This window comes from Helianthus annuus, chromosome 10 (assembly GCF_002127325.2).
Source record: "Helianthus annuus cultivar XRQ/B chromosome 10, HanXRQr2.0-SUNRISE, whole genome shotgun sequence".
NCBI lineage: Eukaryota > Viridiplantae > Streptophyta > Magnoliopsida > Asterales > Asteraceae > Helianthus > Helianthus annuus.
Genome location: NC_035442.2, coordinates 178,627,572 through 178,649,850, shown reverse-complemented (window position 1 = coordinate 178,649,850; position 22,279 = coordinate 178,627,572). Strand labels below are relative to the sequence as shown.

Below are 22,279 nucleotides of genomic sequence, written 5' to 3'. Positions count from 1 at the left end.
GGTGACACTTTTGTAATTACCACCAACTATCAAAGTTACAACCAAAAATACCTAAAAAAACACAAATTTTTTTTTTAACATTTTTTATTAAAAAATCGCTACATTTCGTTAGCAAAAAAAAAAAAATAGCAAAAAAAAAAAAAATTTTTTTTTTTGCTGCTACTAAAAGTAGCAATTTTTTAATAAAAAATGTTAAAAAAATAAAATAAAATAATTTGTGTGTTTTTTTTTATTTTTTAGATTTTTTTAGGTTTTTTTGGGGGTTTAGTTTTTAGCATTTTAGCTTGAGGGGGGGGGGGGGGGTTAGGTTTTTTCTAGGTTTTTGGGGGTGGGGGGGGTTAGGTTTTTTTTAGGTTTTTTTTTTGGGGGGGGGGTAGGTTTTTTTAGGTTTTTGGGGGGTGGGGGGTTTAGGTTTTTTTTTTGGGGTGGGGGGAGTGGTTAGGTTTTTTTAGGTATATTTGTAGGGTAACTTTGATAGTTATTGATAATTACAAAAATGCCACCTTGTCTTTTTGAGTTTTCCTTCAATTTATATGTTTAGTATGTTAAGATTATTTGTACAAGAACTTTACCCTACAAAATTAATGATTTTTGGTAAATGATGCTTTCTTTACATGATTATTGAGGATTGTTTTGTGTCGTGTCATTGTGGGGTACTATTTCTATTTTAGGTAGTGCACCTAAGGTTTGGTTACTTGTGAATGGTGTTGTCCGCCATGGAATACTATTTGTTGTTGTTGGGGATGTTTGGTTTCAATTACATGTTTTAAATTATATATATATATGGTTCCCATTAAGTCTAACCAACTTTTAAATCAATATCATCCATTAGATCAGGCTGAGATTAAATCTCAACCATTTAAACTCTGAATTTTAACTGCTATTTCGGTGGTTTTGGACGGTTTTTTTTTTTTTTTTGTTTGCTAGCATGTTTTCCTGTCCACGTCCCTACAAAACTGGGTTAATGGGTTCCTACACACTCCATGTTATCAGCGGTTACCTTCCCCACGTGGCCTACAATTACCTCATTTGAATCCACTCGTCAAAACCGCCTCTTCTTTCGGATCCCCACTCTCCTGTTTTCATGCTAACAGTTTCATTATATATTCGCGTTCCACTATAATCTTCTTTTCTGGACTCAAGTGGTGCCATCGATGGTTTCCATGCTAGAAGGCATACTGTTAAATCGTCCCTCCTGTTTGTTAAACAACCGCCATCACAGGCTTCTACAAAATGAGTTCTGGATGGAACAAGGGCCACGATTTCCGTCGAAGCAACCAGTACCGATTGATTATATGTTAATCGCGATTCAAGGTAACAATCGCCACTGGTTATTTGATAGTTATCATAGTTATTACATCTCTAGAAGTCGAATTTCGTTTTCTGGGATTTTAAAAGAAAAAAATAAGGTCAAGTTCACCTTGAAAACTCAAGTTCGAATATCAGCACAGTTATGTTTTTTTTACCGTTGCTACCATTAATTCACCTTAAGTTGGATTTGTTTTAAAAATCAAATTTAAAAACAAGGACGAATATTTTTTTTCATATTATTTCTTTTATAATTTATACCTTGGTTCAATTAGCACTGATTATACTCCCAAATATTGGCTTGAATTTCATGTTTTTCTCCTTTTGGCTGTAGCAAATACACCATTTCCATCACCAAAAAAACCAGGTAAATTTTTTAAGTTTTGACTTATAACTTATCGATTTGGATGTTACAAATGCAACTTACAAATTCTGGAAGTGAAGGAAAGCTTTCCCAGTATGTTATTAGTCGAAGCTCTGTAAGTACATTATCGTTTCTTCATGTAATTTAATTATTTATTTGTTATGCTTCGTATCTAAAACAGTTGAATAAGATATGTTAATACTATTTAAATTGCTAATGTGTATTTAACCTACATAATGTTGGATTATCAAACATTGAAGCCTCTTTGAAGCAATCATATAGCTTTTATGCTGGATTTGATGGCACTTCGGGGCTGTCACTACAATAAACTGGAGCATTAGCGAAGACATATAGCATGTCGCCCCTAATGCCATAAATTATTGTATCGATACTATTGTTATAGTTATGTCATTTTATAATTATTTTTGTTATATTAATTGTATATTGTATATTCGTCTATGTTAAAAAAGAGCCCCCTCGTAAGGGTTTATTTTTATTGAGACTAATATCTCCACATAGACCAAAAAAATATAAAGTGAGATCCACATAAACAAAAAAAAAACAACAAAAAAATATAAAGTGAGATGCTTTTAGTACTGGTTTATGTTGTATTTTTGTTTTAAAGCATTACGATTGTTGTGTGTTCCATGTTTTTCTTATGTACAGCATTACTTTACCAAAAAAAACACTTATCATACAATCAACAATTCAAGACTTTTTGTTATGATATAAATATTATTTCAATGTAGTTATTTATAGGTGAGGAAATATAAAAGATACACAAAGTCACGGGTGAGAGGGGGAAATTAGCTTTGACTGTGTTGGGTTTGAGAAAACCATGTGAAGTGATTCAATAAAACTATGCAAACCAACACAAAACTATTAAGTAATCGACTAAGATTTTCATTAACTTCTTAAGAAATTGGTTACAGAATGAGATGGGAATAGAAACTTATTACAGAGAGAGATTAATGGAGATGGGAAACTAGAACTTCACACATAGATTCATAGAATCATACCTGCCCTATTTTCTTCTTTCCACGCCTTATATCGGTTGCTTATGCAGTTCATTCTTAGTTGGGCCTATTTCTTCTCTTTAACTAGGCTACCAGTTGGGCCAACATTAGTCTTATGAGTATAAGTTGGGCCTGGATGAGTGTTCATAACACCATGTCAACAGCTTTGACCACGGGAATTATGCCTTATGGGATTGGGTCATATTTAGATGACCATCCCTTTGGTTGTTGCTGCTGCAAGGTTTTTTATCTTTTTATTTAATTTACATGAAAAACTAAAAAGCTATTAGTTATAACTACATATATATTAGTGAAGGACAACCTACTGGTAAGCATGAAAACAATTCATTTTCCTTTACAATATGTGTTTTATTGTTAGCTTTAAAGGAATTGTCATGACTTTAATTTTGTTAGGTTTGTGGAACACCACGGAACAACACTCAAAATGGCCCTGCTACCCACCAGTGCTTCATTAGCCAAAATTCGGCCAAGTGGGTACATCATATGACCAAAATTCGGCCACTCATGTTGGGTGAACGGAGATGAAGTAAAAAAGTTACAACTAACAGTGATGGAAATTAGCAATGTGACAGGAGTCGTCAGACAGTTAATGAAAACTAAACATATATTCTTTAGTTACAAAATACAAGACTAAACTGCATTTCAAGAAACGAGTGAGGACATAATGGGAATTTCTGCCAAATATATGTATTACATAAAAGAGCAAGACGAAGAGAGATTCACATAATTGTAAGGAATGTTATTTATAATAAGTATAATTTAAGTTAAAGGTTAAAGAAGAGAGCTTTGTTGATGAAAATCGTGTGAATTCAGTTGTCTCAGTTTTGGGTTTGACTTTCATATCTTTGATGGGTTTAGAGTATAACAGTATAGTTGATTTGGTGGGTTTGTCAACGGGTCAAATAGTTTAGTTTGAGACGAATCATTTTTAGTTATGTGTCAATGGTTGGCTTGAATTGATGTTTGAATTACTTTCAGTCTTTCATACCAACGCACTATTTGAAACATATAATGTTTTGTCTAGGGTGAATGCAAAGAAAAGAATACTTGGTGTTACTATGACATTAAAAACCCCGTCCACCGGACGGGTATTAAACTAGTTAAATAATTGTTTACTTAAAACCACTTTTAAAAAAGTTAAAACTAAATAAAAGAGATTTATAATTAACTTTCATTTACATATTAAAAAGTTAGTTTTAATTTTTATCAATATTTAACAATGAAGTAACGATATATTTTTATATAAAAATTTTGTTCTACGGCCAAAAAAAAGAAGAAAAGAAATATTACACCAAAAGAAACCTTCTCGTTTAACAGACTCCATGCATACTCTACATAGGGTTCTTCAAATCAGTTGCAACTCGCTTAAAAAATACTTGTTCGATTTTCCATTCGGTTGTAAACGAGCCGATCAGTTTGTTTCTGTTTGTAAACGAGCCAAGCACAAATGAGGGTCCGTGCGCTCGGCTCGAAATAATTTATTATATATATAATTTTATCTATACACACAAATTACAATTATATTTATCGTTTATGCATACCACTCTATTAGATTTAGCCCAATGCCCCAATATATATACATTATGCATACCACTCAATTAGGTCTAGCCCAATATATGCATATATATAATTATATTTATCCTCAACTAACCCAATCAACCCAATAAAAAATTAACACTAAGTTTAATAGTAAATGTTGGTCCAGGCTTCCAATAACGAACACACAAAACCAAACACAAACGATTTGGAGACTAACACGTCTCATACTCTTTATATTATTAAACTGAACTCGAGAAATAAAACTGAATACATAACCCTATATTTATACTAAACATAAACTATTTCTAGTCCAACTCAAACTCTAATTTAAATAAACCTATCTAATAAACAAATAATTCAAACTAATTTTATCTCTAACTAACTTGAATTATCTTTAACCCATATTAACTTTCTGGATTATGATTATCTCTTCAACCCTAAGTCGTGCAACGGACAGTCTTGCTTTCTTTCTCTCATTAGTCGCTCGTCGTCAATCGTTTCCCGCTAGCACCCTACACCACAAAAAGACAATTGTTTTCTACAGTATGCTCATCGCCTCGCCGGCCTCAGCCTGAGCCTCATCCTAAGACAGTCTTGGTTGTCACCCGACAATGGAAACATCGAAGGAAGTATCCCAAATTTATGGTTGTCAAAATCGCACGCCGCTCGCTCAAAAAAATGCTCGCTCGGTTGTAAACGAAGCAATTGGCTCGGTTTGGTTTGGTTTGTAAACGAGCCAAGCAATGAACAAAGGTCCGCTTGGTTCGGCTCCTGAAGAACCCTCACTCTCTATATGGTACTATGAGAATAAAATTAGCCTCATCAGAGAAGAGAAGAGAAACAAATTCATCTAGAAATATTATTGCATTTTCATATCTGAACAAAACAGTTCTAAAAACATGTCTATTCTAATCTTTCATAAATATATTAATTAGACACCTTATTCTTCGATTTTTAAGCACCCACTAATATAATTGATAATCTTCGAACGACATAATGAGCATTGAGCAAAGGGGAATTTGATTTCTTTTTCTCATTAACATATTATGAGGCCTATTGCTCTAGGTTATAATTGGGCTAAACATAGCTCAAATATTGTCAAACTTGGGCCACGCCCTCCACCTCATAATTGGGCTAAAATAAATCAGCCTCAAATACCACTTTATTTTAACTGCTCATCATCATTCTGTTAGAGCCTTAGAGGCGCAAACTGGTTAATTTCAATAACCGATTCGGTTAATCAACTATATTGGTTAATTTTACTTTTTGAAGTTAACCGTTTATTTTTTAACTAGTCTAGTTAATTTTTTAACCGGTTTGGTTAATTAACCGTATTTTTTGCCTTTTTCTTTTTGATTGTTTTTGGTTTACCGATTAAGAAACCGGTTCATAACTGGTTCTTATACTAAATAGAGTAAATTGCCAAAATCGTCCATTAGTTTTGTATGTGTGCCAGTTTAATCCAAAACAACTTTTTTGTACTAAATAGTCATTCACTTTTGAGATTTTTTGTCATTTTCATCCAAACTTCTAATTTGTTTTATTTTTTCTGTCAAATATTTGGATGAAAATGACAAAAAATCTCAAATCTTAGGGACAATTTTGGCAAAAAAAAAAAAGTTGATGCTTGAATGAAAATGGCAAAAAATCATAAAAGTGAAGGAAAATATGGTGCGAAAAAGTTATTTTGGTTGAAATTGAAAAACATGCCCAAACCTCATGGACGATTTTGACAATTTACTCTACTAAACATTTATAACCGGTTACAAATCGACATTTAAAATTAACCACTAACCTGTTAATGTTATACCAGTTCCGGATAATTACCTTTAGGTTTCATTCTAAAACCAATATTTCACAATAAGAAAGAATAAAAAAAGTTCATGAAACTCTTATAATAGAATCGTATTTTGGTGACATGAGATTATAGAAATAGTTTTTGCATTTATATCTTTTTATGTATATGCATTTAATTAGATACTATCAATATATCAATATAGATATTAACATACTTTAAAATGTGACTGTTAATAAAAACTATCAACATTATCAACACTTGTTTCTTCACACATCAAATTAAATTAGTATAACTACACTTAATAAAAATAAACCACAAACCTAAAATGCAATTCTCCCATCAAAGAAAGTAACACATATAACTTTCACGATGTTGCAACAATCTATACTTTCTATAAAAAAGAAAACCAAGTGACATAAGAAAAGCTTCATTGGCATTTAACGATGTTGGAACAATTCAACTCTCCCATCAAAGAAGGTAGATCATGCAACTTTTCGCGATGTTGCAACAATGATATCGCAACATCGATGTTGAAACGTTGATGTGTGAAACAAAGCTTCATTGAAACGACGATGTTGGAACAATGATATTGGAACGATATTGTGTAAACAGAATCAACAAATGTTCGAACAAAGAACTGTAATCGGAGATTAACCGGCTGAATCATGAGAGCTATGCATTTGAGAGAGAGAGATATGCTCGCAAATATGAGTAAGAGAAATGAATTGAAATTTGAATGTGGAGCCAGATTCATATATGTTATTTATAGGGTTCGAATATATGGTTTGAATTTTTTTTATATATGGTTTGAATTTTAAATTTGGAGCCAGAATTTTGAATCTGGCCAAAGGTCTGCTTTTCTTATGAAGAGCAGAGATTTGAACAAAGTCTGAAGAGCAGAGGTTTTAATTTTGAATGAAATGTAGACTTTGACTTTTAAATGAAGGACAAAGGTTTGAATTAAATGTATTTTAAATTAAGACTTATGATACAATAATGACATAAGAAAAACACTGTTGAACAACCTCTATAGCTGTCACCTCAGCTTTTCTTATGTCACTTGGTTTTCTCATTTTATAGAAAATATAGATACTATTTTCTTAGAAATAATGGTTTGAATGAAACGGAAGACTAAAACATAGGTCTAACCAACATCAAATCGTTCTTAGTAAGAAAAAACCTTTTTACTATTTACATACAAGAAAAATTTATCATTGCGTTACTTGTATTTTAATTCGACCGGTTATACTGGATGAGAGATATAACCTGTATCTAGGTCGGACCTTTTTTTTTTATTCCAATTCACTCCGGTTCGTCCCACAATGTTAGGCCTTTTACCATTTGTACATAAGAGAGTGACAACCGTTTACTTTATTCTCCTAATATATATTGCACACAAGATATCTACTTTTTAAACTTAGGGCATGTTTGGGTAAGCTTTTTGAAACAACTTAATGACTTATTGGCTTTTTGAAAAGTCATAAGCTCTAAAATGATGTTTGGCAAAGAGAGTGTATGTGAGGGGGAAAAGCCAATAAGTCAATAAGTCACAAAATCTTGACTTTTCCAAGAAGCCAATAAGTCAATAAGTTGTTTCAATAAGCTTACCCAAACATGCCCTTGATACAAATTTAACCATTGAAAGTATCTTCCACGGCTCTAGCATTGAAGATACCTTCTATCGAGTTTATTTAAACGTTATAGCTTCAATCCGAACTTAAAAATGCTAACACTCATGCAACACCATCGCAAGGCTCAATCCACTAAAATTTGTAGCAACAACTAGAAACGTTTATAAACATGTTTACAAGTTTAATAGTTCTTTGTTTTTTATGTCTTTTGATACCAATTATAAGATGCCAATAAGATAATTAACCGAAATAATCTTTCTTTAACATAGAGAACGGCCATTTGCCCATTTGGATATACCCCTGTGTTTCTTGTAAAACTATGAGATTATGCTTATTTGTATCTACTTTAGGTATTTTAAAATTCACGGGTTATTATAATTAGTTCTTTTAACCTTCACATAATTGCCGCACACTTAATTGTATTTTCACCCATTCTTCCTTTAGTCACACTCACACACATGTGGGAAAAAAAATATTAACTATAGTAGTGAAAGTTTGAAAATAAGTTCTATTTTTTTAAAAATAATTATAGCTATAGATCTTAATAAACACACATGGAAATTATATATATATTTTTTCATAAACTCAGCTGTGTTTGTTTGAGGTTTTAGAATGTTGTTTTACCTGAGCTCGTGAATCAGGCTATCCTTTTTTTATGCTCCTTATGTTTTATTCCAAAAGGCCCCTCCTCTTCAATCAGTACGTAGGGGAGAAGGGTAGACCCCAGTTTTTCAATCCTTTACTAGATACATATGATGTAGACAGAATACGAAGATTCTCCAGGGTCCGCGATAAGTACCCAATCGAATTGGAAAATTCCCATCATCTTCAACTTAGCTGGTTCTCGCTCTTTATAGCAGCTTAGCCCGCTTCGACCAGGAATCTGTCAAGTTAGTAGCTAATAAGAGAGTCTCACCCTCCCGCGTGAGGATTTATCTTTTTAACCATAGGTATTCTTTCAAGAGCAGCAGGGGCGGACCTATATCTTTCCGCCACCCCTTGGTCTGAAAAAAAATTGAAAAAATTAGTGTAAATTTTGGAAAAATTTGACGTTTTTTTTATTTCGTTACGGCTTATTTATAAAACGTTACCCCTTGGTCGGAATCCTAGATCCGCCACTGAAGAGCAGTATGGGCTAATGAAGCATGGGGATCATATTGGAGTTGGGATCCAAAAGAAACTTGGGCCTTTATTACTTGGATCGTATTCGCAATTTATTTGCATACTCGAACAAATAAAAATTTGCAAGGAGCAAATTCCGCAATTGTGGCGACTCTAGGCTTTGTTATCATTTGGGTAATAACTAGTGGAATTCCCGCGCTTCGCAGCGGGCTACCGGTCTGTATCAGTTTGGTTTGTTATAGTACTAAGTACGGTAACGACACTCGGTATAGCAACCAAAAGATATATGCCCAAGAGGATATCGACACGTGTTATATATTGACCGAAAACCATAAAACGAAAACCAAATTGATGTTGTTTGGTCTGTATCAATTCGATTCGTCACGCTACTATTATCGTACCGACGCTTGCTATAACTTATATATATCGTCACGCCGAGAAAATTCCAAAAGAGTATATGGTGCCGGTAATAGTGTTGTTTGGATGGTATTGGTTCGGTTCATTATGCTTAAAAAAAGTTCGGGGGGTCGGCCGTCCCCTCCCGCCGTACTTAAACTGCGCCCCTGATAATATATAACTGATATATTTTTTTATTTCTTTTAGTTGCAATATAAGTGATATATTTATATCATGAATTGTATTTTTTAGGTGAAACTCTAGGGTCTAAACCATAATGATGCATGTAAAAATAATTTATAATAACAAAAAACCAACCAATGTAGCTATATAAAGAAAAAGAAAACAAAAAACCATAAAAAGAAGCTACCATAACACTAACCAATAACATTAATTATGTTACTGTACATTCTCTTTAAATTTGTATGTATATATAATTTAGTAAAGAAGTTATTTGGTTGATCTATACACATATATAGTCACATTCAATACACAATCAATCTTCAGTAAATAAATGTGAAAAACACATAACCGCATATAGTTCGTTATTAAATATGATATATAAAGCGATTATGTAACCACCAAACCATTAATCTGTCTCTCACTCGCAATATATGCTTAGCAATACATAGAAGTGTTTATTTTGGTTCTCGTAATTCACTTCTTAAAGTTGTTTCGGTATTGACACAATATATGCTTAGCAATACATAAAAGTGTTTATTTTGGTTCTCTTAATTCATTTCTTAAAGTTGTTTCTGTATTGAAATAGCCCTACGCATATCCTAAAATTTGATACTTAGGCAGGTGTGGTTTTAATTGCCTTTAACGCTAGTTAAACCTATAACCCCTCTTCCTTTGGCACCCACGTTAATAGTGACACACCTGGTGTTTGTCGCCCCATGTGGGTGAACTGTCACTTTCTTAACGCCCACTACAGTTTCTTAACGCCCACTACACATAGTCTATATATATATATAGGTGAAGGATCTGTTAGGAACCATCCTTTATTGTGAGAACCGCGAGAACCAATGTGAACACAACCAAAAATACCTAAAAAACACACAAAAATCTTTTTTTATAAAAAATTCGCTACTTTTAGTAACGATTTTAATGTGAAAAATATTATTTTTTAAAGATTTTTTTAGGTTTTTTGAGGGTTTAGTTTTTAGCATTTTAGCTTTGGGGGGGGGGGGGTAGGTTTTCTTAGGTATTTTTGGTTGTGTTCACATTGGTTTTCACGGTTCTCGCAATAAAGGTGGTTCTCGCATGAACCTTACCCTGTGTGAAATATTGTATTAATAAACTTATAAAATGATTTAAAATACTTAGACTGTACGGTGTGAAGGGGCTTAAAGGGGGCATTAAACACCATATGGTAGCCACGTAAGCAAATGGACGTGGTAAAAACACACAAGGTGTTGTTGGGCATAGAAAGGGCCTCACCTAGTCAGAGGCGTAGCATAGTGGGGGCGGGAGGGGGCGACCGACCCCCCGAACTTTCCGCTCAGTAGTGGAGAGTATGTAGTTTTCGTATAGAAATTTTTGGGTATATACATTTTGACCCCCCGGTTATATAGAAATTTTTGGGTATATACGTTTTCGACCCCCCGGTCAGAAATCTCAAGCTTCGCCACTGCACCTAGTGTTTAAAAAAATTACCAATCACAAATCTCCTAACACATCACCAACCAAATTGTCCCCCATGCCGGTGAAGAATCCCCGCCCCACTCATAACGCCAAGCATCGGGTGGTTTGATGAGCGTGAACCGACCTCCACACCAGATTTCCACGCCCACACCGCGCGTGGTCTTACTAATCTCAGAGGCTGTTTGGTAGCCTTTTAATGACCATTCAGATGCTACCTCTTAATAGTTTAAAACATCTGAATAAATAAGAGGTAACCTCAAGTCTGAATGGTTAAGAGGTAACGTCTGAATGGTAAATTATCACATGTCACATTCTTCTAGCTTTTCATTGATAAAATTCAAAAATGATTCCATTAACAGGTAGTCTCTTAATATTACATTCCAAAGAGCCCTTTAATCTTAGTATCTTAATAACATAAAAAATAAGTTAACCATATTTTAAAAAGACATTGTTGCCAAATAACTCGGCGACAAAAAAGATAAAAACGAGCATCATGATCGAACGGCCGATGGAATCATCTACCAGAAAAACCTCAACCCTTAATCCACCTTTATAAACTTCCATCATATCCATTATTATCCTCACTCACAAAAAAAACCAACAACACTATGGCTCAAATTCACACCAATGGCAACTCAATCTCTTCACTCACCACACCCAAAATACACTTCACTAAGCTCTTCATCAATGGCCAGTTCGTCGATTCTGTTTCAGGTACACTTGTTGCTGTTAGTTCCGCATGTTTTTCAGATTAATTGTTGCATCTCTGTTTGTTTTATATATATATAAGATATTGGTTTTGTTTATGATGAAAAAGGGAAAACGTTCGAGACGATTGATCCAAGAACGGAAGAAAAGATAGCGGATATTGCTGAAGGAGATAAAGATGATGTTGATTTGGCTGTTGAAGCTGCACGTGCTGCTTTTGATCATGGTCCCTGGCCTCGCATGTCCGGTTCCGTACGTCTTACATTTACTTTTTTGTTATATGCACATGAATGATTTTGTGTTTTTATAAAATTGAATAGAATATGCTCCAATCTGACCATGATCGACGATGTGTTTCGTACTGAAGATTTATGAAACTCAACTTATATATTTATGCGCTTTTTTTGGTAGATGTTGAGAACCCGACCCGAATTCAAAGCCACCCGAACCCGAATTAGCGAATACCTGAAAAAGCCGAACCCGACCAACCCGAACTTTAAATGGTTCGCTTATCGGGTCACTTTTTCCAGGCCAAAAACCCGAACAGCCTGACCGGAAAAACCCGAAACCCGAAAAAGAAAACCCGAAGATTTACTTTTTTTTTTCTTATAAAAGTGTTTAGATTTGGATTCTTTAAAGATGGAACACTAAGTTTTAGGACTTTTAAATATTATAATAGCATGTTGTCAACTAATCTTTGAACTTTAATGATATTTTTAAAGTAAAAAATATGAATTTTGATGATATTTAAAAAAAACATTTATTTTCATTTTACATCTAAACCCGAAAACCAAATAACCCGACCCGAAGTAACCCGAACCCAAATAACACAAACCCGACTAACCCGAACTTTAAAATGGGTTGGTTATCGGGTCAATTTTTCCAAGAGAAAAACCCTAAGAAAAAACCCGATGAACACCCCAATATGTAGGGTACAATTTAGTGAGATAGTGGTATTAGATAGATTCTGAAGTTGCTTTGAAAAAAAAAGAAGATAGATTCTGATACCATATGTGCAGAGGGTATTTTAGTCTTTTTTGCATATAGTCTGTTAGAGTTTGTTACTCCAATCTTTTAGAAGATGATGACATGTTATAGGCACATGAATGGTTTTGCGTATTTTTGGTAAAAATTGAATAAAATAAACTCAAATTGGACTAAACTGTCTACTAACACAAGCAGATTTGGTTTATTGAAGATTTACGAAATCAAACTTATACCCAGGGACGCGCTTTTTAAACCGTTATTATTTCAGAATTGTGAGAACCGCATAAAACACTTAATTATACGTCTTATTTAATTTAGAGTAAACTTCCCTTTTGCTCCCTGTGGTTTGGTCACTTTAACGGTTTTGCTCCAAACCTTTAAAAATAGCCATTTTGCTCCATGATGTTTCGGTTTTTTTTTGCCAGTTTGCTCCCCGCCTATAACTCTTTCCAAATTGTTTGTGTTTCCATTTTGCTCCCCGCAGGGAGCAAACTGGCAACAAAACCAAAACATCAGGGAGTAAAATGGCTATTTTTAAAGGTTTGAGGCAAAACCGTTAAAGTGACCAAACCACAGGGAGCAAAACGGAAGTTTACTCTTTAATTTAATGAGATAGTGGTATTAGACAGGTTACCAAATGTGTAAAGGGTATTTAAGTCTTTTTGTATATAGAGTTTGTTACAGTTTGTTAGACATTGTGTAAATTTTTCTTTCCTTCAGCCTATATATGAGGCTTTGTATTGTTCATACATGTTACCATGCATTACAGTAGATTTACACATGCATCATACTTTTTAAATACCTTTTATGTGGGTAAGCGGTTACATAACCGTCTCCATAGTTGTCGATAGCGAATAGCGACAAGGCATGGCTAGGCTACGTAGCGAACAGCGACGGCAATTTTATAAATAGCGATTACACTAGAAAAAGAATTTTGAAAATTTTTATATGTATATTACATCAAAATACCCTTGTATATATGCTATTTTACATGTATATTTAACAAAAACCTATAAATCTAGCTATTTTATAGCTATAACCCTTTATAACATTAAAAAAATTTAAAAAAAAATAAAAAAAAGAGAAAAATGCCCGGATAGTCCCTGTGGTTTCGCATTTTTTCACCTATAGTCCCCAACTTTCTAAAACTACTTGAATGGTCCCCAACTTTTCATTTTTTGTTCCCGGATAGTCCCTGGGTCTAACTTCAGTTTGTTTTCTCTGTTAAGTGGGTGTGAAATGACAAAAATACCCTTTCCTTTAAAAGGCCAAACCACAGGGACTATCCGGGCATCTTCTACATTTTTAGAGAAAAACTCCACCACCACACTTTCCGGCGAACTTTTCCGGCGAAATTAATTTCCGGCGACTTTAAATCTTGAACGCGAATTATTCCGGCACCGCCGCCTTTCCGCATGATGGTTGGAACTTGGAAACTAACATTTGTCAGACTTCGATTTCAAACATTTGTAAATCTTCAGCATCATGGTTCTTTTAAATCAAATAGTGGTTTAAATAAGTGAACCAGTGGTAGAATGAAAGGAGAACAACGAACTCAAAGGGAATAAAAAAAACTGGTGACACTCAACTGGTCCATCATCACTTTCACTTCCAGTCGGTGACACTCAACTTATCTAAACTTATCACTCATGGAACAACACCACCATTTCACCACCCTTCTCCTCCACATCTCCGCCCTCCTCCTCCTCACCATCTCACCACTCTTCGCAACCGCAATCGGCATCAACTACGGCCAAATCGCCAACAACCTCCCCTCACCACAGCAAGCAGTCCCCTTAGTCAAATCCACCGGTGCAAACAAACTCAAACTCTACGATGCAAACCCTACCGTCCTCAAAGCATTCGCCAAAACTGGCATCGCTTTCACCCTCGTCATCGGCAACGAATACCTTACAAAACTACAAGATCCATCCGCTGCTGAAAACTGGATCCAATGCAACGTTAAACCCTATCTTCCGGCGACTAAAATCACCTCCGTTGCCATCGGAAACGAAATGCTGACGTCAAATGACACGTCACTTTCCGGCTGCTTACTTCCGGCGATGGAGAACATTCATTCTGCTCTGGTTAAGTTTAACCTAGACCAGAAGATAACCGTTGCAACAACACACTCACTTTCCGTCATGGAAACGTCATATCCTCCGTCTTCTGGAACGTTCCGGACGGATTTAAACGGAGTAATGTCTCCTGTTTTGGATTTTCTCTGGCGAAAACGTGTTCGCCGTTTTTAATAAACGCGTATCCGTTCTTCGTGTTCGAGCGAAACCCTAAGGATGTGTCCTTGGATTTCGTACTGTTTCAACCTAACGCCGGAGTTGTTGATTCCGGCAACAATTTGCGTTACGATAACATGTTATTACGATAACAACGACCATCATGCGGAAAGGCGGCGGTGCCGGAATAACTCGCGTTCAAGATTTAAAGTCGCCGGAAATTAATTTCGCCGGAAAAGTTCGCCGGAAAATGTGGTGGTGGGGTTTTTCTCTAAAAATGTAGAAGATGCCCGGATAGTCCCTGTGGTTTGGCCTTTTAAAGGAAAGGGTATTTTTGTCATTTCACACCCACTTAACAGAGAAAACAAACTGAAGTTAGACCCAGGGACTATCCGGGAACAAAAAATGAAAAGTTGGGGACTATTCAGGTAGTTTTAGAAAGTTGGGGACTATAGGTGAAAAAATGTGAAACCGCAGGGACTATCCGGACATTTTTCTCTAAAAAAAAATAATAACTGTCGCTAAAATCGCTATTCATCGCCATGACCAACTTAGCGACACATAGTCGCATCGCCATAAAGCGCGCTATAGCGACCGCTATGGTCGCTATTAACAACTATGCCGTCTTCTGTATTACACTTGAAGCAAAAGTAACAAGTGCATCATCATGTTGTTCTCGCAATTGGCCTGTTCTACTCGTATTTTAGTAAACTGAACAAACTTGGCGCGTTTAACTTGTTTTATAACAGGAGAGAGGAAGGATAATGATGAAATTTGTGGATTTAGTCGAACAACACCTTGATGAAATAGCAGCACTCGACGCTCTTGATGTCGGCAAAGTTTTATCGCAAGGGAAGGCTAGAGAAGTTCCTTTCGGAATCAGCGTACTCAGGTCTATATTCAGGGTTGTAACTTCTATTGATGATTTTACTTTCGAAAACGATGATCTTACTCCGTAGTTTATCAGATATTATGCAGGCGCGGCTGATAAAATCTACGGAAAGACGTTAAAACTGTCAAACCAACTGCAAGGCTACACGTTATATGAACCTATCGGCGTTGTTGGCCATATTATCCCATGGAACTTCCCTGTCGGGATGTTCCTTTTCAAAGTCGGCCCGTCAATGGCTGCAGGGTGCACCATGGTGGTCAAACCAGCCGAGCAGTCGCCCCTTTCGGCTCTATATTGTGCTCATTTAGCTAAACTGGTATGACTTTGAGAGTATTTGAGTTTACATAATAAAATTGTTTTGTTTGGATGGAGTGAGTCTGATTTTGGTTATTAATTAGGCGGGTGTTCCGGATGGGGTGATTAATGTGGTTACGGGATATGGAACGACGGCTGGAGCCGCCATAAGCTCTCATATGGATATTGACTGCGTGAGTTTCACGGGGTCGAGTGAAGTGGGGCGGCTCATAATGCAAGCCGCCGCTACCAGTAATTTGAAATCAGTGTCTCTTGAGCTCGGAGGCAAATCACCCCTCATAGTTTTTGATGACGTGGATGTTGATTCGGCTGTTAATCTTGCTCTTATGGGCGGTTTCGCTAACAAGGTATATGAAATCTAGAGTAAAATGCCATTTTCGTCCCTAAGGTTTGTTCAGTTTTGCGACTTTCGTCCAAAGGTTTGTTTTTCCGCATCTGGATCCAAAAGGTTTGAAATCTTGCCATTTTCATCCGGCTCGTTAACTCCATCCATTTTCCCCGTTAAGTCAGGGATATTTCCGTATGTTTTGCTAACTTAAAGGGCAATTTGGTCTTTTTCAGGGGTATTCGGTCTTTTTACATTAAGTGAAAAAGACCGAATCGCCCTTTAAGTTAGCAAAAAAGTCGGAAATATCCCTGGCTTAACGGAGAAAAATGGATGAAGTTAACGAGCTGGATGAAAATGACAAGATTTCAAACCTTTTGGATTCAGATGCGGAAAAACAAACCTTTGGATGAAAGTTACAAAACTGGCCAAACCTCAGGGTCAGGGCTGAAAATGGCATTTTACTCTTCTTTTTATGTCTAATGTTTTTATGGTTTCGCTAACAACATGCATAGACTTGTCGATAAGTAAATGGGCCGAAATTGCATTACATTGATAAATTTGTCACTTTTAGGGCGAATTTTGCGTGTGTAGCTCGCGAATCTTCGTTCAAGAAGGGATATACGATGAGTTTGTGACCAAGATTGCTAGAAACTCGAAAGGGCTAACTGTTGGTGACCCTTTTGAGCCCTCAACAGTTCAAGGACCACAAGTAACTAAAAACTTCCATTGAATCCAAATTATATTTTAAACTTATGTTACCTCTTGCAAGGCTAACACTTTAACTTGTAGGCTGATAAGGCACAATATGAGAAAGTACTTTCGTATATCGAACACGGAAAACGACAAGGTGCTACATTGTTAACCGGTGGAAACCCTTGTCGCGAAAAGGGATATTATATCGAGCCAACAATCTTCACCGATGTTAAGGTAAACTAACTTAAGTCACGTTACAAAATGTGCGTAAGTGTACTTGTATTAGCGGTTTTCATACATTTTCCTCTATGTTTTCAGGACGACATGCTTATCGCAACCGATGAAATCTTTGGCCCCGTTATGTGTGTCATCAAGTTCAAGTAAGCTCAAATTCAAAACTAAATAAATTAAAAAAAGAGTGAATTTCAAGGATTGTCCTTTATCTTTATACCTATTTTCAGGCGCAATTGACGAATTTTGTCCTTTACGTTTTCATATCATACACGTTTTGTCCTTTAGGCCTAACCCAGTTAGTTTTTCAGTTAAATTTGGTCATGTGCTTTGCACATGAGGGCATTTTTGTCAATTCAAAGGTTGCAGAAGCTTTGAGCTGTAAATCTGCCGCTAAACTTACCTTTAAATTGACAAAAATGCTCTCATGTACAAAGCATATGACTAAATTTAACTGAAAAAACTAACTGGGTTAGGCCTAAAGGACAAAACGTGTATGATATGAAAACATAAAGGACAAAACTCGACAATCCTTGAATTTCACTCTTAAAAAAAATCCCTAAATACAAAATTATTTTTTTTATGTACAAAATTTGTAGGACGATCGAGGAGGCGATTGCGAGGGCGAATTCAACACGTTATGGTTTAGCCGCGGGGATAGTGACCAAGGACTTGAACATAGCAAACACTGTTTCGAGATCAATTCGTGCAGGCATAGTTTGGATTAACTGTTACTTGGCGTTCGATGCGGATTGCCCTTACGGAGGCTATAAAATGAGCGGGTTCGGACGAGAATTCGGGATGGAGGCGTTGTACAAGTATCTTCAAGTTAAATCAGTTGTCACACCGGTTCATAATTCTCCTTGGCTATAAGCATATACCAATAACAAGGCATTTAAAATCATATAACCATAAGTTGGATATCTTTGATGAAGCCAATATATGTTGGGTGTAATGAGAATCTTCTAATGACAAAAAGAAGGTTATAAAAACTAGATGATGATATTTACATGTGTTTAAAATTTCATAAGATTAAAAATTTATTCCAATCATCATACTTGCTATAAAACATCATTTCACTCAATTGAGAATAGAAACGATCGGTGGCGAAACTGGAGATTTCTTAACGGGGGTCGAAAACGTATATTTAGGGCTGTCTTCGAAATTCTCGAAAAAATTTTGGGCCAGGGCGAAAAAAAAATTCGGGCCCCTAGAATATAACGTCAATAACTCATGTGTAAAAAGTCTATAGATTATAATGCGACAGTAATTGTTATGAACCCAAAGACAAAACAAATACTATGTATAGATATGAAAATGTCTCTTATATAGGTGCAACCAGCTCTTTCAAAAAACATAAAATATTATGAAGTAACATTTATAAAAAATAATAAGTTATAATTTAATCATTTGAAGTTTGGAAGAAAATTTGTAATTTTAATAGATTTAATGCATATAATAGAATTGGTTTTTGTCATGGATCAAACGATATGATTGTTTATCTGGTTGAGGCCCACAACATGTTATGCATATAAGAAAAATTCGGAGGGTCGACCGCACCCACTATGTTGTGCCCCTGGAAACTATATGTTTGTAATCATACAAGCCGATAGTTAGAAAATATTTTTAATTAGATTTCTTACACAACTATAAATAACACCTTATAAGTTTTTATTATTTTATCTGGTTAGTGTCTACCTTCTTCGCTTCTTCACTTCACACATCTTTGCTATAAATAATAGTCGCCAATTTTCTTCAATCCTCGTGTGATTAGTTTGTTTCTTTTATTCGCATGCTTGTCATGTTCGTAGGACGCATTATACAAATATATTGATTAAGTTTTGTTTATTTTGACAACAATTGAAGCTCGTCACCATAGTTTTTACTATTGCGTCTCTTGTTGCTACCGCTATGGCCTTAGATCCATCATTGTCGTATGCCTTCATGAAACACAATACATATAATGCCAGGGACAACGAGTAAGAAAAATTGTTTTTTTTTTCTAGATTATATGTTCTCTATCATAAAAAAATCGTTTTTTTTTTCTAGATTATATCAAACGTTCTCTATCATAATTAGAATATATGATTTGATATTCAGTGTAGACAGGGCCTGTGACAACTCGAAATCTAGAACCTTTCGTTGTAACTTGCTTGTACGTTATGTGACTAGTTAAAATGATAACGTGAACCTTTTTATGTGATAAGTGCTTTGTTATGTGTGCATTTGTATATATATGTGTACGTGTTTTATGTGAACCGAGAACCCAACCCGAGAACAAAGAACCCGACTCGAGACCATGAGGTCTCGAGTGGACTTGGGCCGAGAACCTAGTGGCCGGTTGGGCCTTTGGGCCGTGAACCCCCACTCGAAACCCACTAAGGGTGCACACTTGGAACTTGACTATATATACACCACCTTAGTTAGTTTTTACCATTTGTTGAACATTAGAACACACACACACCCTCCTACTTCTCTCTCTAAACCTAAGAACACAAACACTTCATCATTCTTGGATCTTTGGACTTGGATCGGCTCACACACACACACCCGGTTGGAAGCTTTACACACACCCTCGAAACCCATTAACCGGTTAGCGTTTTTAAAGATTATGGTTGAATGCTTAGTGTTAGTATGTTCATGTTATGTTTGTATGATGAGATTATGTGATAATATGGTAGTTAACTTAGTTATGCATGATGTTTTGAAAAGAAATCGGTTCATGAATGTTCTTGTTATGTGTGGAACTATGCATAAATGCTTAATGTAAAAATGGGTTCATTGTATGTTAAAAGGTGAATGATGATATTGGTTGCACTTGGATTTGGATCCGAAAAGTTGGGTGTTTATACTAAACAAATCGGCTAATGAACATGTTTGTCATATAGGATGCATGATAGTAAATTGTATTTTGATTGTTGTTCATAGTGTTGGTTGAATAAGTGATTAATATGTTATGAACTTGATGAACACATGTTTGAATATGTGAAGAACACTTTGAATGATAGTTGAAGATTGAAAACCCTTGTGATTTTGATCCATCTTTGACCAATAACCTGATTAGGAAAACTGTTAGTGGAATGCTATTGGTTATTTCCGGATTTGGGCCTGATTATATTGTACCACTAATCTGACTACATCTGCATCAACACGTGAACTTGAAAACGACTGCTACCGACTCGCAATCACGCAGTTGCGACTCGCAACCACAGCGTGATGACTCGAGACCACGCGGTTGCGACTCGCAACCATAGCAGGACAAGCCGAAACCACAGGTTACGAGTCCCGTTGCGACTCGAGACCTTAGCATGATGAACCGAGACTACGGTTGCGACACCGGTTGCGACTCGCAACCATCCATGATCAACACACAGCATGACTCGAGACCATGCTTGCGAGTCCGGTTGCGACTCGAGACCACACTTTGGGCCTTAGTTAGTGGGCCGGACTTATGAACTTCTGTGCTACTGTTGATGAGTTATTTGGGCCTGTTATCACGAGCCCAACTGTTTGGACTTTGAACATGTGATTAACTGTTACCTATGAACTGCTACTGATTAAACGTGTCTGCCATACGTGTTGAACATTTGTGCACTACTTGGTTCGAATCTGATTATACGTGATAACCGTGATAGGACGTTATTGACTACTTGCGACTTGATTGACTTTCTGTGATTAACTGCCGAGCAAACCGAGGTGAGTTCACACCCTCTACAAAGCATGGGATTCCCTGGGTTGGGAACTGGGTTAAGGAACGTGGGTTCCTCGTCCTCCTTGGGCAGGACGTCAGTGGTTCAGGAATGTGATTCCTCGTCCGGATGGACGGATAAACGTACTAGACTAAAACTCTATCACGAAGTCCCTCCTTTTTGTATCGACTAATCGCCGGGCCAATGGCGAGCGGGTCATTAGTTAGATAGCGCTATTTAGGTCTGACAAGCCTCACACCGTGCCGCAGAGGACGGGCGTGAACTAATGGATCTGGGGCACGTCAATGATGATAGACATTGATGTTTTCAGGGCACATAAACATGACTACAGTCAGCAATCGATACGGTAACGAGTCTAGTATACACATGGGGTAGCCCCCACGGCTGGAGAGCCAGATGATGTACATGGGGTAGCCCCCACGGCCGAAATGCCTGATAACTACATGGGGTAGCCCCCACGGCCGGAGTGCCGGAGTAACTGGGAACGAACTGGTCACGTTTTTAAAACTATGGGGTAACCCCCACGGCAGGATGCCAGATAAAGTAAACTGTTTTCGAAACAACTAAAACGAACGCCCACCCGTGAACTCACTCAACTAGTTGTTGACTCGTTACTACATGCTTTGCAGGACCATAGGTACTCAGTGGGAGCTTGCATGGAGGAGGATCGTTGTGGGACAGGGATTGCTACAAGACTATGTTAAACTTGAAACTTTTGGAACTTATGTTACAACTTTAAACCTATGCTTCCGCTTACAACTTAAACTTATTTGTTTTGGAACACCAATCGTATTGGTTAAACTTTTATAATTACTTATATGCTTGTTCAGTATGATTGGTGGCTGGATCCTGGTCAGTCACGCCTCCAAGCGGTAGTACTCCGCAGGTGGGATTTTGGGGGTGTGACAGATTGGTATCAGAGCCATTGGTTATAGTGAACTTGGTTTTAATAAAGGAGAAACGTTTTTGTTAAAACCAGACTATAACCGGTTTAGTGCTCAACGGTCCACAACGACACTTCGCTCCTCATGCAAGGCTCGACGTTCTAGGTAATATAATGTATGTATATGGCCTACTTGTTAGTTGCGTAGTACATTGCTCATGGTATGCTTGACTAGTATAACTACTGTTGTTTGAACACATGCGTACTTACTCTGTCCTACTATCGTGCTTTCGCGAACCTCTCTCACACGTATTGCTTTTATTATGAAGAACCATGTCTGGACGCGTTAACATGACACAAGCCCAGTTGACGGCTTTGATCAACGAGCGAGTTGCCGCAGCGCTCGCAGCTGCACACGCAGGAGGTATATCCTGCAGTCCGAAATTGTTCTAGGAT

At 36.5% G+C, this 22,279-nt stretch overlaps 1 protein-coding gene, 1 long non-coding RNA gene and 1 pseudogene across 2 annotated transcripts; all 3 read left to right on the top strand.

Annotated features, from left to right (window-relative positions):
* The first annotated feature begins 936 nt into the window (after positions 1-936).
* On the top strand, positions 937-2,322 carry LOC110883716. The gene is made up of 2 exons (XR_002560584.2): positions 937-1,314; positions 1,643-2,322. It is a non-coding gene; the product is annotated as an uncharacterized LOC110883716 (long non-coding RNA).
* A 9,079-nt stretch (positions 2,323-11,401) lies between these two features.
* On the top strand, positions 11,402-18,282 carry LOC110886875 (aldehyde dehydrogenase family 2 member C4). Its single transcript, XM_022134744.2, has 9 exons — positions 11,402-11,556; positions 11,660-11,802; positions 15,521-15,663; positions 15,739-15,979; positions 16,062-16,325; positions 16,878-17,015; positions 17,096-17,233; positions 17,318-17,379; positions 17,830-18,282. Exons 1-9 carry the CDS (start codon positions 11,451-11,453, stop codon positions 18,101-18,103), a joined length of 1,509 nt encoding a protein of 502 aa, XP_021990436.1. The 5' UTR covers positions 11,402-11,450; the 3' UTR covers positions 18,104-18,282.
* On the top strand, positions 13,730-15,148 carry LOC110886876 (annotated as a pseudogene).
* Positions 18,283-22,279: the final 3,997 nt, after the last annotated feature.